The following is a 16,183-nucleotide window of genomic DNA, read 5'->3' on the forward strand; positions in this document are numbered from 1 at the left end:
TGTTGGTACCTCAAGCACACGGTTTGTGTGTGGGGTGGTATGGGTGAGAAAGCGAGATGGACCGACTCCTCAAGCAGGCTTTGGGCAAAGTCACACGAAGTCTCTTCCTCCAGGCTAAGCCGACCGATTAGAAGTGTGCATTGGAAAAGACCCAGAAAAGTTCCACAAGTAACCTAAGATGGTTGAGAAACCAACCTACTTGCATTATGCATCACGGGTAGCGAGGAAGCCAGCTTCAATGAAAACTTGTAAGAACACAACTGCTATCCCAAAGAGCCTAAAGACAGCAGTCACTTTCCAGATTTGTTTCACACCTAAATGGAAGTGGAGGAAGGGTCCATTTGCTGACGATGTGTAGTGGAGATTAAATAACGAAACAAGAAAATTCTTCACTGAAATGACATTCACTAAGACAATGATCAGCACAATCCACAACGTGTGATCCTGTTCCAACGCGATGCCGTCGACTCATCGGTAAATGCTCTGTTGCAGGTCGATGTGTCTCCAGAAGGAGAGGGAAAGTCTGCCACATGCTCTAACCCTAGTCGCAAACCCTGACCCTGACACCAGCTTGAACTCGAGCCCTAGCCTTCGGCGTGAGTCCAGACCTAGTCGCGGTCCACCCACCTTCGTTCCGACGTGTCACATTTACTGCTCAACTGGCCAGACTGCTTCGTGTGTGATCGACAAGTGCGAATGGGAGGTGGTGGAGTAGTGCCACCTGGGTGGATGCGAAGAATGGTGTGAAGTGTTGGCTCACTCCAAGCATCGGCAGCTGCTCAACTTCTCACGCATCAGGTTTGCGGTGCATGGCATGCAGCAGGTGACGTGCGGTATGACGTCTTGCATTGCGTTGTGTTGTACCATCTCAACATGCCATATAAGGAAGGAGGAAGGAGAAAAAGAAGGTTAGTGGAAAGAAACATCATTGTAATGATTGACCTACTTAAATCGGTTGATTTGGCTGTTGCTAGGACAGAGGAAGGAGAAGGAGAAGGAGAAGAAGGGGAAGGAGAAGGAGAAGGAGAGGAGGAGGAGAAGGAGGGAAGTAATGCTGTCAGCCATGGAATTAAACTGAGGTGTGTGGGGTGGGTAGATGACACTCGCAATTGCTGATTGGTCCTATTCAGGAGCACAGTCACTCTACTCGCACACAAACACGCACGCGAACACGCACACACAAAGCATGAATGGCCTTGCGGTGCTGACGTGGTGCACGCCTTTGAGGTGGCTCGTCGTGGGTGGTGCTCAAATCAGCTGCCAAGAAGTGACGACTTGATATGGCTGTTAGATTAGCGAAAGTTGTAGCCAGTGCTAGCAAAGCCGTTTTGCATCATGAGTCAGTCGCACAGTCAACGAGGCAGTCAGCCAGCCAGTCTTTCTGTTTGGCTGTCTGTCGGTCGTCAGGCGATGAAATGTGACGTGCAAGGAGTGTTTGTGGCATTTTCGTGGAGGGAGTGAAAAGTAGACTGAGCATGTTGGCATCTCGATGTCACCACTTGGCAGTGCAATGTGCAGGGGCGCCTGCATTTGGCACCCGCACGCACAGCTCCACCCACTTCGGCCTTCCTCCTCCACCCGACACAACCACAAACCAATCACACTGTCTGTCATGGCTTGCCTGAAACCCCACTGATGTCTGTTCTTGGCACGTTAGTTGGAGATCAAGGAACCAACAGCGATGGCCAGTTAATTGTTCAACCTTTTCGAGGAAGACGAGTCTTCCCGCTTGTCCCGTCTACGTACTTGGGTGATCCCCTACCTAGATGTCAAGTGACGTTTAATTGAAACCATTTCTGGATGGTGCCTCTTGCGACTGCATTACTCACCCACCTTACCGACGAAGAAGAAGCTTTTGGCTGATTGCAACTGAGTTTGATTGGGTTTGCAAGAATGCCTCAATTCTAACTGACATTTCATGGAATTAAGGTGTGTTCAGTCCGTGTTGTATGCAGAAGGCAGCACGGTGTGCTGTAGCATTCAAGTGATAAACTGACACACATGTACACGTCTTAGGTATCTATGCCATTAGTCATGTCTCGCTTTCCCTTAGTATTCACAAGTAGCCACTGGAACAAACAATGTTCAAAACCGCACAAATTTTACTTGACAGCATTCTAATCGAAGTGGCATTTCCATGCCTAACTGACGGAATATCTTCATGAAACGGTGCTCCCCAATCTAGCTAAACTAGACCTGTTTGGTAGCCTGTCATGAAATCCAGGCTTGGCAGGGAGAAAGGTCATCCAAGTTCACCCCTATTTCTCAAAAAAGGATCTTTTTGGTTTAACAATTAATGTCCACACTAGGAGCCAAAGCTGTCACAGCTCGACCGACTCGTACATAATTCTATTCCCAAAATTTACTATCCATCGGAATAGAAGAAATTAAAAGGAGTGCGGAGCCCCCTATGACTGCCCACCAGTTCACTATAATGTCTTCACTCGCATGTTTTTAGACTCAAGGAGAACTTTTTTTAATGGTAGGGAGCAAAATCGCAAAGGCTTCCAGTTTTACAAATCCAAATGGCCCAATAATGGCAGAAACTTCCTTTTTCTCGACCGTGGTTAATTCCTTGCCTATAATCAATGCGTGGGAGGTGAGAAACAGGATCCAAGCACAAATATGCAATAACCAATTTGTGTCTGCCACAGCTCGAACTAACATTGTGCTCAGCACAGCGCAACTCTAAACAGACCTGCACATGGGTTCGCATGATGTGCAAAGCGGAGTGTTTGGGACTTCCATTGAATAAAGAGTGATCCATGAGAAGAGCACTAAATTCAGCCAAAGCTTTTCAAAACGTGAACTCCTAGAGTAAAACTTATTCGTTTCACTCAAACAGAATCAAATTCAGCCCCATCCAAAAGATAACACAAAGTAAACCACAGCAGCATGTAAAAACTCACTCTGGAGCTATAAACGATTGTCATCTTTCAGCCAAACATACAAACTCTCACACTTTACACAAGACCATAGTTCTTTAGCAAAAGGATAACCAGATACTTATCCCCCGGTTCCACGCGTTTCTCTTGCAAACACGATGCTCCTCCTTCTACCAACAAAGAGACTGCGAACTCTCCTGGAGGGAGAACATGCAGCACTCCAGAGGGTTCACTGTCCATTCTGTGCTGATCCTCAACGCCTTGCTGCTGTTGTTGATGTTCTTGATCATTACCCATTAGTACCACACCAGCTGCCTCTTTGCTCGCCAGGTAGTTGATAAGATCTCGTAGCGGACGGTTGTGATTTTCAGCACCTGCAGCTGGAACCGTCTCATTTGCTGCTTCAGTGGCTAACAGAACGCAATAACCTCCACTACCCACCGACTTCATGCGTTTCCGCACATCTTCCAACTTTGCTGGGTCCATCTTCATCCGCTGACTGATTCGCAACAATGGTGGTTCTACGGCACAACTGTTGTTATTATTCTCCGGTGAGCCAGCGGGTCTCTTTTCCTCACCTTCACCCACAACCGCCCCTACCGCTCCACCCCCGTTGTCGTCTTCGTCGTCAGGCGGTGTCTGCGGGGGTTTGGGCTGTTGACGTGGAAACAATTGGTCAGCAAGTGCCGAGTCTCCCGAGACTGCATGCAAACGACAGGAGAAGTTGCTCTTCTTTAACACGAACACTGCCTTCCAGATAGGACCAGCTAGACAAGCAGCAACCTCCTCGATGCTGCAGGCTGTTTCCAAGGAGATGTCTTCGGGTACAGCGACCGTGGGAGAGGGAGAGCGAGATCTCGACCGTGAGGAGGGGCAGGGTGTGGCGCTTTTAGTTGCAGAAGATGTATTCGACGAGGATGACCTACGACTCGGTGGTCGGACGGGTGACCGAGATACGGAGCGCGGGTGCCGGTTGGATTCGCGCCTAGGACGGTAAGTTCGATCATTTGCACTACTCCCACTAGGTCGCCCACGCCTCAAGGAATCGATTGTCCCCGAAATGAGCATGTGTGACTCATCGGTGAAGTCAACACGAAGGCGGTGATTTCCAGTGCCCAAGGGGTAACCACGCAGTAAATTAGCAGCTGCAGCAGCTGCTTCAGTTGAGTGGTAAAGTATGTTTGCGTAGCCCTTCCCCGACGGCCATACAATCTTCTTTGGGCGAGAGAACCGCTCCACCAGTGATGCGAACATGGGATAGTTTGTCCAAGGTCCCAGACCACCAACCCACAAACAACGCGTTGGTGTCACTTTGCCGTAGCCGATTTTACAGACGTAGCCGGCAATCCGCTTACCGGTCATGCCCAATTTGGCCCTATAGGCCATACTGACATTGACGTACTTGAGAAATGCGTAAGCTGGCTCATTAGAATTAGAAGATTGGGGGCGCTTAATGTCCACATCCTCCAGGATACCATAGACGTCGAAAATCTGACGCAGCTCCGAAATACGGATATCTGGAGGGAGGTTGCCCACAAAGAGAGTACGAGTAGCAGACGGATCGTCCTCGGGGCTGGGATGCCCACCACCCAGACTGCTGGAAGTTCGACGCGGCATTTCGTTTCTGTAAGTTGGGGAGTCGCGTTCTCGGATTCTTTCACCACGATATCCACCACCACGACGCTCATAAGTTGGAGATCGACTACTTCTCTTGAGTGACGATTGAGAGGGTATTCCAGGAAGCTGGAAATTCGATCCCGCACCGCCGTTTGGCTGGTTAGAAGCGCCACCAAGTGCAGCAGCAATCGCAGCAGCATTCATAGCCGCGGCAGCTACAGCAGCAACGGTAGCAGATGAGTTAGGTGAGTACATATTCGAGGAGGAGACAGAAGGAGCGGCGAGAGTCGCGTTCAGAGCAGCCGCAGCTGCTGCCGCAAAAACGGGATCGATTTTGGTTCCTGAAGGTCCCACCAACTCACCACCTGGCACCAAACCCTGAAGGAAGCGATCTGAATGTGAACTTCCCTGGCTGTACACATCGGAGGAGCGCATGTTTCCACTAAATGAGTAGAAAGAATAAACAGATGAGTTAACTCGGTGACGTAGCAAAAGAAAAAATGCGAAGATGAGAATCACCGAACAAAATGAAAACACAACTTACCGAATAGTCCCAGAAGTCATTTTTATGCGTACTACTAACATTATCTTGTTTTCAAATGCTCAGATAAATTACCATTATGAAATACTATCTATATTTTTGTTTTGAAAACTTACTTTGATGCATTCTAAGGGAACTGGCTAAGGCTAAACTCGAGCATTCCTTTGGAGGAACTGATGTGTCGTATCCAATAATGTAAGAAATGAGGAGAAAATGATAAGGTGAGAACGAAAATACACAACACAGAGAATCATCGGACGCTCCCATGAAAACCATGCGAAAAATTCACTCCAGCGATTGTATTCACTCCCTAGCGCCCAAAAAATGGTAATTTGAATTGATGAGCCAAAAAAGGCCATTCGACATCAGAAAATTATTAGGAAGTTTACAATCAGGAGTTCCCAATAAAAGTTGCGCAAGAAGATCTGGAGACTCCTGAGAGAGCTAACCAAGGTCTGAACACTAGCTAAATTTTCGCTTGAGGAGCAGAAAGTCAGACAGTTGGAGATTTCATTTGACTTGCGACCATCAAATAAAAGTGCTTGCCAAATAAAAGGCGAACAGTTCCTCCTTGGCAACAAAGATGAAAACACATTTAGTGCTTTGTGCGGAGCATCCAGCATCAAAATTTAACGAGTGAGGAGAGCAAGAAATTTTACCGCCGAGCCGCATCCTAATTATTTGAACAGATGGAGGAGGGGAAACAAGGGAAATTTAGGTTCAACACTCGACCATATTGAGAGCTTCTCTTAAGTTGTGATCGTCAAATTCACCTCGAGAAGACACACGACGTGATAGTGAGGGATCCATGCTTGAGTACAGTCCGCAAGTCGTAGACGAAGAGCGACAACAAAATTAAAGTATTTACCTGCTTCCGGACGAACGATGAGGAAATCGACGAATTGGGGGTCCAGAATGGTAACTCCCCGAACCGGTTTGACGGCCGGAATCACCATACTCACGTGGTGAGCGAGAGAAAGACGAACTCCCAGGACGGGGATTGCGTCTTTCATAAACTGGTGATGGTTGCATGGGTCTTGACCGATTGCCAACATTTCCATAGCCTCTATAGCTACTTGAATCTCTGCCATTTGATCCAGGATCACGTCTATATCTCTTATGAGGAGGTGAATCTCTTCTAGCAATCCTCTTCATCCTGCCACTATACTGGCGGATGCCAAGACGAATTTAATTGGTTGAAATTTTCATGAGAAAACAAAAAGATAGTAGCATACAGTACTGACTTAGCTAAAAAGTAAAAAAATATTTAGCGCAGCTCAAAAACAGAAACAGTATGCATAGAAGCAATTAGTAAGCAGTGCTTCAATCTAAATTTGCATAAAAATTGGAAGGACCTCGATAACGCCACCATGCACTTAATTGGAAGCGATTAAAACAAGCGAGTGCAAAGTAATACACATATAAGAACAAAAAAAGGTAAAAAATGTTTCTTTAAAAACGAAAAATCTTTCAGAAAAAGGAGTAACACTTTGGAAATTGACGACTGCGCAATTGGGTTTAGTTCACCAAATCATTTTTTCTTAGAGAATCGATCCTGAACGAAAAGCAAAAATACCAACACACACCTTTTAATGCCGGTCTTGTGTGATAGGTCTAATTAACTCAACGTGCCATCGTAACCCCTACTTTTAATAGAATCGAAAAATTGTTTTTAATTATGGAATCTAGACGAAGGATTCACCATTTTTTAAGGACAACATTTTTTGACTACTTGCAAATTATCTGGCAAAATAAACTTCATTACCCTAAGTACACTTCTGTTGGTTAGCAAAAACAATCTTAGTTTTTAGAGAAGTAGTGAAGGACAAAATGTGTATTTACAGCTAGTAGTCTAGCACCTCAGCCTACACTGAATTTAGATGAATGCACTGTGCAATACGATAGTGGTTTATCCCTCGGTTCTGGTGAGGCGCCGCTTTTTACTTTGAATTAGCCCCCTTGTACCTCGCTGGGTGGGCTGGCCTTTTGGGCCATACCAATAGCCCAGACACCTTCTCCGTGCTAAATATATATATTCTGCACGAGTCTTGTCTTCTTTCGTCTTCAGTGTGTCTCGGGAGGCTACAACTGCACTTGGCCGGCTTGCATGCATTCGTTAATTAAGATACTTTGGGCCTACTGCCCTGGACCAGATGTTTATCTTCTCGACGAAGGTACGCTGACGGAGACCCAAATCGGTCCCTACTCTTATCGAGGGTTAGGCGATTAGGTTTCTTAGTAACTTTGTTGTGTGGAGCTCACCTTTTCCTGCCCTTTTTTGAGATGTTCTAGAATAACGGAATGAATTTTAGTGTTCTGATGAGGTACGCTTAATTTATTTTTTTGAAAATCTATGAAATTTTTGTCACAGGTACAATTTTGAAATGTTGGTGAACTGTACTTATGGTCATGCTGTTTAACTCCTAAATGTGTCTGTTAAATCCCTTTTTTGAATGTCATTGTGAAGAATATGACACCTGTAGTTTTTCGTAAAGCCAATATTTGCGCATCATAGTTTTGAATAATTTGCCTTAGCGGTCTATGATTAAACTTGTTTGCTGGTTGTTTTAGCTTGCCCTTAGGCTCCCAACCATTTGTTTGTGCTATTTGTTCTCTCCGTTGTGTATCACCCTACTTGCCTTAGGCGGCTAGAGGCCGATGTATTTGGCTTCTAAAGATCTGAACAGCTTATTTTTTTATCTAGTACTTTCATGAACTATGCATATGACCCGCCATCATCTAATTTGCTAAGTATGCATGCGTGTATCATGATACTTCTTGCTCCTTACCACGTTGTCCCCGTTGAGCCCTTGCATATGCTTTAGGCTGAGTTCCCTTCCGTTCCTTTGTACTCCCAATTCACTATCTGCCCTGCCTCTAGTTGGAATTATCTCTATTTTCCCTTTTTTCCTTACATGCTTTCGTGTTTTCGCTTTTCCGTTCATTATCAGCTAGCAGTTGATAATTACACAATTGTGTAAACAATAACTCTCTTTCTAGACAATGTGTGCAGACCATCGTCGGAAATGGGACCGGGCTTATTTTGAAAAATTGGCCGATCAAAGATCAACAGAAGAACTGGAGGCCCTGCGCAACGCTCGCACAGAAAAGGAAACTGTCAAGCGTCAACCCCTTAAGGCCCGCGAATACACTGTACGAATGCACCTCTTTTTCAATGGACTTTTAGATTGATCTGGAATCAAATTTGAACAAATCCCAAGTTATTGCTAAAACCGGACCCGGCAGCTCCCAGGCTGGATACTACTGTGAAGTCTGTGACTGTGTAGTAAAAGATTCCATCAATTATTTGGACCATATAAATGGAAAAAAGCATCAAAGGAATCTTGGAATGTCAATGCGCATTAAACGTTCCACTTTAGAAGAGGTGAAGGGTCGTTTCTCAATGCACAAAAAAGCTCAAGAGCAGAAGGCACAGGAGTACAGTCTTGACGAGAGGATGAAACAGATTGCAGAGGAGGAAGAGAAGGTAAAGGCTTATAGGAGGGAAAAACGGAAAGAGAAGAAGCGGAAAGCCGAGGATCCTGATTTGCTAGACGAGGATGTGGCTGCCTCTATGGGATTCGGTGGTTTTGGTTCCTCCAAGAAGGCTCGTTAAGCTCATACATAGTTCCGTAAATATTGTTATGTACATAAATTTACCTTGTATTAATACCCAGTTGTTTGTTTATGCCCTTTTTTCCTGTGTTTTGGAGTCTCTTTAAAGTTAATTAGGAGAAGGACGGAACAAACGAGAGGCGGGATCTACGCATTAACACAGGTGATATTTTGATCAATATGTATAAACCTACTAGAACAAGAGAAGCTATAAATGTTGATACCCCGATAGGCTTGCCGTATTTGTCCAGATAGGATTTAATGGATGAGAAACACCCCTAATGTTTGGGTCATTCATAGTTTTTCAAGGAGCTTACTCTGTAGTATAGGGCGTCGTTGTGTGCCCCATTTGTGAAACGTGGGGGTCCGTATTGCCAATTCTGGCACTGCAGAACATTCTGGTATTGGTCGGTTGGCCAACCGGTAAGAGGGTCCACCAGAGTTAGGCAGCAGGATTTGGGCACTCGCTTGTAGAATAAACTCGTTTCTTTTTCGAGAATTGGTTTTACTAATTGTCAAATACCAGGCAACCGGGAATCGACACTGTAAAAGTAAGCGTTGACGGAGAGGTCCCACCATGACCCGTTGTATGCACCCCAGCCATTATCTTCAACTGCGCAGCATCGTAAAAAGGACTGTACGAAATCCCAGGAGTCTGTGATAAAGCCCCTTTTTCCGTATTCATGATATAGTGTTTTGTTCATCTCCAACTTTACGGCAGCTTGAAGCTTACAAAGGTGTTAGTGAAGAAAATCGCAAACCGGTGCTGGAAATACGATAAGACTTGTGCCTGCACAAAATGTGACAATGATTAAGGTAGCAATACCAATTACATACTAGCCGAATAAAAGGTCAGATTTTTGTAAATATGACATACCAAAATTAACATTAGCCTGCTGTACCTTTTAAGAGCAATCGAACCCCAAATTGGAAGGAAAATTAGGAATATCGAGCAGAATAAGGCGCTATATACCCCTCCACTAAAGAGATAGTTGCCAAGGATTTCCGGGGTATTTGACTTGTTCAAGGATGTAAAAATTGATAAAGAGAGTATAAAAACACCAAAAAACTTCACAATAAACAAATACAAGTTGGTTACCCCTAATATTACATTAACTGCGTGTATGAATATTCGCAGAACGAAAGGTCTCAAGCGAAAAGCCATCGTATTGTAGAAATTGTAATCCACCAAGTGCGTTTTCCCGCGCAGCAACAGAGTAGTTATACTGGACGCGGAAATGACCTTAAAGCTGGATTAATAGCCATTCATAACTGCGTTAATATGACTAATAGTCAGGGGGTTTGCCATCTAGTGGGTAAAAATAGAAAACAATCCAAAATTTCCTGCATTTATATCTGTTAGGGAATAACGGTGGTTTGTTAGAAGACACCTGGTTACTTCAATAAGTTGTGGACACAGGAAGGAGCACGCGTAAATTAGACTTTAGTTATTAGTTCCACTTATAAATACATTAGCCGACTAAAGTGTTTCCTGGAAAATTATAGAAAGATGCCACTTTTGTAAAAAAATTGTCACAAGATGAGAATTCTTAGGGGTAATGCTAGAAGTTCGCTCCATTTAACCAAAATAATCCTTACCATTTGTCATTTTACCATGGTAGTTTAATATGCAATTCCTCGGATGGACCTGCCTTATCATAACAAAAAATGTTGGGAATGCAATAATTTTAATACTGCAACATAAAAATATGCGAATGCGCCGAATCCTATGCCACAAGTACATATTGGCTATTTGCAATAAGGCTATGCGCGTTTAGAAAAGAAAGCAAGCACCTGTTCTGCACCATTTGAGAGGGCGTAGCATCTCTGTACCTGGCATATTCATCGGGTAGGCGGGTTATTCGGTAAACTTGGTAGCTGGCTGGTTAGCTTCGAAGGATGTCAACCATCAACGATTGCATCAAAGCTGGACTTTTGTGGTCCGATTTGCCTGAAACTATTAAGGCTACATTGAATCAAGATACGGCGGAATACGATGTGCGCGTTCTCGTCTATTTTCTACAAAATCAGCTGGAGTACTCGGGTGAATTAATAAGAAAAGTACCCATATCCTTACCGTTTTTTAAGCTTTGGTAGATTGTCCGCAGCGAAAGGACCTATTATCGTCAACTGGTGCAGTATAGCTCTCAACAAATGATGTTATTTCCCTATCACCTGCAACGGAAAATCGTGCCCGGTTTGAATATAACTCCTTTTAAATATTACAGGAATATTGTCCACCAAACAATGCTTTCTGAACTCTCATACGATCGATTACCAAATTTTACTGCTGCTGACTGTTTTCAAATCCTTGGAATTGGTAGGAATGAATATATGGATCTATTAAACGCTTACAAGGGAAGATTATGTTCACCCAAATCTGGCCTCATTGATACTCCTTCCTCGGTTCTTGACGAATTACTCCCCAAAGCCCCTCGTAATTTTATGCATCTTCAGCCCTGGTTTATCGTTAGAGTCGGTTCCATCAGCAACGCCGATGTTGAGGCCAATACACCCTATGTTCAATCTATTCTTGATAGGATAATTGATAATGATCGCCCGCCCGATACTGGTCAGGTCGGCCCCGGCCTCCGAGTTTCCGAAATACCCATTGATGTTTTCCAAAATCTTTATCAGCGTGGTCTGATTTATGTCGAAGTTCCGGTTCTTGAAACTGATTGTCTTTTTGTTCCCACTCTCGCTGGGTTTATCATGAACCGAGTTAGTGGAGATAGTTATGAAACCTTACTTTACAAGATTTTTGTGTCTCTTGATCCCCAGTCTTGTGTTTGTCAATTAGCTGCAGATCTGGGTGTCGGACTAGATTTCGTAATCAACGCCGCCTCATTGTTCGTTCGTCTTGGTTTCGCCTGTAAAAGTGACTCCGTTTCTGACCCAGTTGGTGTTGGGAAAAGCCAAGATAATGCCTCTATTACCGAGCCTGAAGGCACATCACCCTCTCTTAAAGCCAAAAAAATTGCCTTTGTCTTCGATTCTTCCATAACAGCCTACCTCATGTTGGGAAATCTTTCAGCAGACTTGAAAAAACATTCCGTTACTATGTTTGAAGTCGGTAAACTTACTGGTGATTCACTTAGTGCCTTCTATAAAGAAGTTTCGTCTTTATCCCATTCGGCTGAACAGGATGTCGGTATCTACTACGAACACGCAAAGTGTCTAAGCCAAACAATGCGTTACATTTCCGTTGCTCAAACCTCAAATAAGACTGACTTCCGATACCTGGATCTGGTGAGATCCGGTTCTCTGGCCTCACTGGAACCCACTACGCGGTGTCGAATCTTGTCAAAAAACTACAGTCTTATTGTCTGTACGGCCCCGCTTTCTTACGAGGAATCACGGGTTTTGTGTTCGGATTGGCCCCTCATCTTAGGGCCTCCGATCCCCGAAATCTGCTCTCCATGGTTTCGCCTCTTTATTTCTTACACTGCAGGTAGCGGTGGTACGCCCTCACTCCTTCTCTGTCGTGGAACTCACGTCACAAAATTGCCCCCACCTCTCTCTTGCTTCTCGAAATTCCTCGTCACTTCGTGGGGACATGACCCTGTTCTCATGGATATCTACGCCCTCTTCTATTCCATAAATGATCTCACCGCTAATTTTCCCGTCCTCATTCAGGCCTACGACGATCGTGATAATGACCTTCCCCTGCATCAGCACTTTCTTCCCCTGCCTATTTCATCTGATTTTCTCGAACGAATGAGTCATAAACTCGTTTGGCTAGAGCGTATATCGAAGAGCATAGACATCACCACTCTCGTGGGGTATCTTTCTCTTCTTTTTCCAGATGGGAAATCGGAGGTGGACAGTGAAGCACAGCACGCTGACATGGAGTCCGCAAATGAGATATTCGGTGGGGGGAGCCTGTACCAACAGAACGCTTCCCAGTTTCTTGAACATTCCATCGTTGACCCACGCGTGGTGTTAACGGAGGGCGCACTTGAGGGCGCTATCGGTGCCGGTCGATCCGTTCGCTTACTGAGTGTCCATTTGGGCATCCCACTGTTCAATTCCACACTAAATGATGCTATCTTCGAGAGGATGAGCCATCTCCACGACGAGCCTCAGTTGGATCTTCTACCTTCAGAGGTGCGCTCTCGACTTTCTGCAGCGAATAATGCGTTGCAGAAAGGTCTTGTGGAGTTCATAAAATCCGCTGGGGGAGTTTATGTGCTCAATGGCCTTTCCGTGATACTGGATGACAGTCTGGCAGGTAGTTGTGGTGACAAGGTGTCCACACCTCCATTGCCACTTCCGTCGAAGTCGTTGTGTTGTTCGTGTGAGGGTGACTTAGAGGAGTGGGAAAACTAGGACGGAGGTAGGAATCATTATCTCCACTGCTTTTTTTACTTTTTGTCACCCCGCCTGTCTCCGGATATCACTTCCTTTTTTATGGATCGTCAATTTTTTCGCATGAAATCAATTACTTATTTTTGAACTCTTTCCTCTATGATGTTATGCTGCCCAATTTTGGATGTTAGTTTCAGTCTGTATGGGGCTATTTAGACACAACAGTGAATGACCTTTATTAGGTGTAAAAATAGCGGGAAATTGTTGTGCACCATACAAGAAATTGGAAAATAACGGTGCTTAAACTAGATCGACTTGCTTCTAAAGTAGCTTTTGCTTCAAAGCCAGACTTCGAGAAGGCTGGGCTTGGTTAGTAGATTAGGAATGTGGGCCCATCCCTACCGCAAAATGTAGGCTTAAAACGAGTACGTTGCCATCCTCGTGGATTCACACTGCATTTTCTTATCTAAATCGTGCAGTAGGGGGTACCTGCATCAATACTTGCAAAAATTTGTTCATATTTTAGGGCAAGCCTACAATTTAGATACATTCTGCATGGAATTATGAGACAAGAGGATGTAGTTGGAGAAATTGTGGAATTACCCTTGAAGTGAGGAATTACCACGCACGGAAGTTAATGTTGTTGTCGCTGGTTCTTATCAGGGGATGTCGGAAAACGAGACAGTATTGTATCAGATAATCCCCAAGTTTCGGTTAATACTTCCTCAGTAGGCCAATTCATTGATATAATCTACGCCTTTTCTCGTCAGAAGAAATAATAATTGGGCATAAAATGGGTCAGAACCCCATTTTTGCAAGTGAAAATACGTTACAATTGACAAAAATAGGAAATTCTAGAGTTTGTGTGGGGATCTTGCCACCTTACCATACAATAAACGGAGCTAGTAAAACGCGTGTATTGGTGGATATCCCCTTAGTAGAACAGGCTGTCTCGTCTCCGTTGCCTCTTGTTAGAATTTATTATAAATTAGGCCACGGTAAGTCAAATAACTCTTGAATATCTCTTAGTGTGCTCATAACCAATCCACTGGTCAGGTACGAAAAACGAAGAATTAGATCCCAGAAAAGGTGTACACATTCTGGGCCATTAAACTACCGCTGAATCGCAGGTAACACGTAGACAGGTCAGAAAATCTGCGTTGGCAAATTGAGTCTAAAGAGAGTATCTAAAAACGTTATCTTTCAAATTCCTTGATTGCCTTTTTAGAAGATTTGATTCAAAAATCAAATCAACAAGTTGGGATTAGGCCCTTTGTTTTACTTTCCCAAAAAGGCACCAAAGTGTTCTGTAATGCCACAAAATCCCAGATAGATATGCGACGACAACTGCTGAATGTTGACTTCCGTAAGAAGGGGCATGGACTGTTTCTAGACACACACCCCCTAATTGCAAGTGAAGATTGGGATTGTCACCAAGGTGGGTCAAAGAAAACAATGATCAGGCGCGAAAACACACCAATACATCTAGTGCTAGCAAAAGTTTTCAAGAACGCCATGGGACTGATTGACAGTATGTTCTCAAAGAAAGCGATCACCCAGGCATCACAAATGAGGAGGTCAAATTATCAAGATGGATCCAGATCAAAATAAAGCCTAAACATTCGCCATCAAAGTGCTTTACATGCAGTACCTGTTACCACAGGCTAGCAACGGGATTGTGGTAACTGACTGGGGCCTAACAACAGGGGATGTGCACAAATAAAAAGGCCTAATTTATTTACACCAACACAAGTGTGAACAGTTGTTTTATTTGGCAGCAAAAAGACTTGGTCTTGTGACCGCCGGCGAGCCAAAAATCGATCCGCCTGTTGTCGCCCCGAACCCAAAACTCCCCGCAGTCGTGGTTGCTGTCGCAGGCAAAGCCGCCGCAGAAGCGGCACCGAATCCAAAGCCAGTGCCCGATGTCCCTGTGGAGGCCGTCGGTAGACCAAACGAAAATCCTGTGGCTGGTGTGGTGGTAGCGGTAGTTGCCGATCCGAAAGCCCCCAAAGTGAACCCACTGGTCGAAGTAGTGGTGGTGGGAGGTGCGGCTGAGCCGAATGTGAAGGGACCAGAGGTAGCTACCGGCTTTAACGCCGAAAAGAAGCTACTCGCTGTGGTCGTTGTAGCTGTGAGGAATAAGGGGTTTTATTCCCCTGAATCAATAGAAGAGTTTGAGGGCAAAAGGCGTTTAACTAACTCGTAGGAGGTTGTAAAGCGCTCCCAGTGGCTAAAGGAAGGCCTGTAGTCGCTGTAACACCGCTTGGGCTGGCTAGTGACACAGTTGTGGTGAAGGGCGGGGGTCCATATGGCGTAGCAACGCTCGTCCTCTCAGAGTCGAAGAGAAATTTGTCAAAAGGAGACATGGAGTTATTGGTGCTAGGTGAGTCAAAAAAGGCTGTCTTTACATCCGGATTTCGACGTTGGCGAAGGAGCTGTGTCTTTGAAAGCTAGACGAAAGCATGAGGAGGGGGTAATCTTACACTCAATTCCTCATTCAATGTGTACAGTTGAGCAGCAAGCGACATAAATTGGTCATCCAGTGTCCGAAGAACGTCCGCCAACTCCTTCGGCGTCAAAGAGGCTTTTGCATGGGAGGACAGGGAGCCTTCGATAGCCTCTACTTGCTGTTTGTACGTTTGAACACGATGGCCAAAAGAGGAGATACAGTTTTTGAAATACCTAATATCGGTGAATGAGTCAAATTCACTCCATTACTCGGTGAGCTCAGAAGTATTTTGGGCAAAATCGCAGGTCATGTCGAGGGATCGTTGAATGATGCTGGAATTTCTTTCAAGCTTCAAGACTTCATCACTCATGTGGGAAGATTTTACGCTTTGGCGTCGAAGCTCCGATAAGATACACGTCACTGAACGTTGCAACTCCGAGAGTTCTGACAATAAGTCATCGAAAGACTTGTTGGATATGTTAATTATTTCGTCACGCTGTCGTCTTTGGTCAGCGAAGTATTTCCTTCAAAGAATCGTTTCAAAATGAAATGCCGTACTTCAAATCCTCAACCAGTTTTAGTATTTCAGGAGAGACTTGAGTGTCCTTTTGCGCCTTTGAATCCCTAACATAAGCAAAACAGTCATTAAACCTTACAACAATCCTGTAAACGTGGCCGAAAGCGACATTGCATAAATCGCAGATGAAGATCCTACAGTTTTGATGCACCACAAGCGCACATGACCAATTATAACGAATTTTCCCGATT

General features: G+C 44.7%; 7 protein-coding genes across 7 annotated transcripts in view; 2 read left to right on the forward strand and 5 right to left on the reverse strand. All coding sequences in view use genetic code 11, as the record gives it.

Moving 5' to 3' along the window:
- EGR_03775 (Calmodulin) overlaps nt 1–212 on the reverse strand; it is a gene marked incomplete at both ends in the record, with an annotated part of 1,347 nt that extends 1,135 nt beyond the window's left edge. The window contains one exon of the mRNA XM_024493024.1: nt 200–212. Within this exon, the coding sequence (XP_024352485.1) occupies nt 200–212 (13 nt within the window). The remainder of the gene's footprint in view (nt 1–199) is intronic.
- A 2,751-nt stretch (nt 213–2,963) lies between these two features.
- Nucleotides 2,964–4,937, reverse strand: EGR_03776 (Putative RNA-binding protein 15B; the record flags this gene model as incomplete). The annotated part of the gene is made up of 1 exon (XM_024493025.1): nt 2,964–4,937. One exon carries the CDS (start codon nt 4,935–4,937, stop codon nt 2,964–2,966), a length of 1,974 nt encoding a protein of 657 aa, XP_024352486.1.
- Nucleotides 4,938–5,086: 149 nt separating this feature from the next.
- EGR_03777 (hypothetical protein) lies at nt 5,087–6,198 on the reverse strand (the record flags this gene model as incomplete). The annotated part of the gene is made up of 3 exons (XM_024493026.1): nt 5,087–5,134; nt 5,493–5,613; nt 5,912–6,198. 3 exons carry the CDS (start codon nt 6,196–6,198, stop codon nt 5,087–5,089), a joined length of 456 nt encoding a protein of 151 aa, XP_024352487.1.
- Nucleotides 6,199–7,196: 998 nt separating this feature from the next.
- Nucleotides 7,197–8,659, forward strand: EGR_03778 (Zinc finger matrin-type protein 2; the record flags this gene model as incomplete). Its single annotated transcript, XM_024493027.1, has 3 exons — nt 7,197–7,217; nt 8,044–8,196; nt 8,231–8,659. 3 exons carry the CDS (start codon nt 7,197–7,199, stop codon nt 8,657–8,659), a joined length of 603 nt encoding a protein of 200 aa, XP_024352488.1.
- Nucleotides 8,660–8,948: 289 nt separating this feature from the next.
- On the reverse strand, nt 8,949–9,823 carry EGR_03779 (Tetraspanin-11; the record flags this gene model as incomplete). The annotated part of the gene is made up of 4 exons (XM_024493028.1): nt 8,949–9,145; nt 9,182–9,386; nt 9,420–9,494; nt 9,536–9,823. The coding sequence occupies 4 exons, from the start codon at nt 9,821–9,823 to the stop codon at nt 8,949–8,951; spliced, it is 765 nt and encodes a 254-aa protein (XP_024352489.1).
- Nucleotides 9,824–10,905: 1,082 nt separating this feature from the next.
- EGR_03780 (hypothetical protein) lies at nt 10,906–12,987 on the forward strand (the record flags this gene model as incomplete). Its single annotated transcript, XM_024493029.1, has 1 exon — nt 10,906–12,987. One exon carries the CDS (start codon nt 10,906–10,908, stop codon nt 12,985–12,987), a length of 2,082 nt encoding a protein of 693 aa, XP_024352490.1.
- Nucleotides 12,988–14,733: 1,746 nt separating this feature from the next.
- EGR_03781 (Nucleoporin p58/p45) lies at nt 14,734–16,103 on the reverse strand (the record flags this gene model as incomplete). The annotated part of the gene is made up of 6 exons (XM_024493030.1): nt 14,734–15,095; nt 15,167–15,416; nt 15,450–15,648; nt 15,685–15,939; nt 15,974–16,039; nt 16,072–16,103. The coding sequence occupies 6 exons, from the start codon at nt 16,101–16,103 to the stop codon at nt 14,734–14,736; spliced, it is 1,164 nt and encodes a 387-aa protein (XP_024352491.1).
- Nucleotides 16,104–16,183: the final 80 nt, after the last annotated feature.

Source organism: Echinococcus granulosus (assembly GCF_000524195.1).
Source record: "Echinococcus granulosus chromosome Unknown EG_S00021, whole genome shotgun sequence".
Lineage (NCBI taxonomy): Eukaryota > Metazoa > Platyhelminthes > Cestoda > Cyclophyllidea > Taeniidae > Echinococcus > Echinococcus granulosus.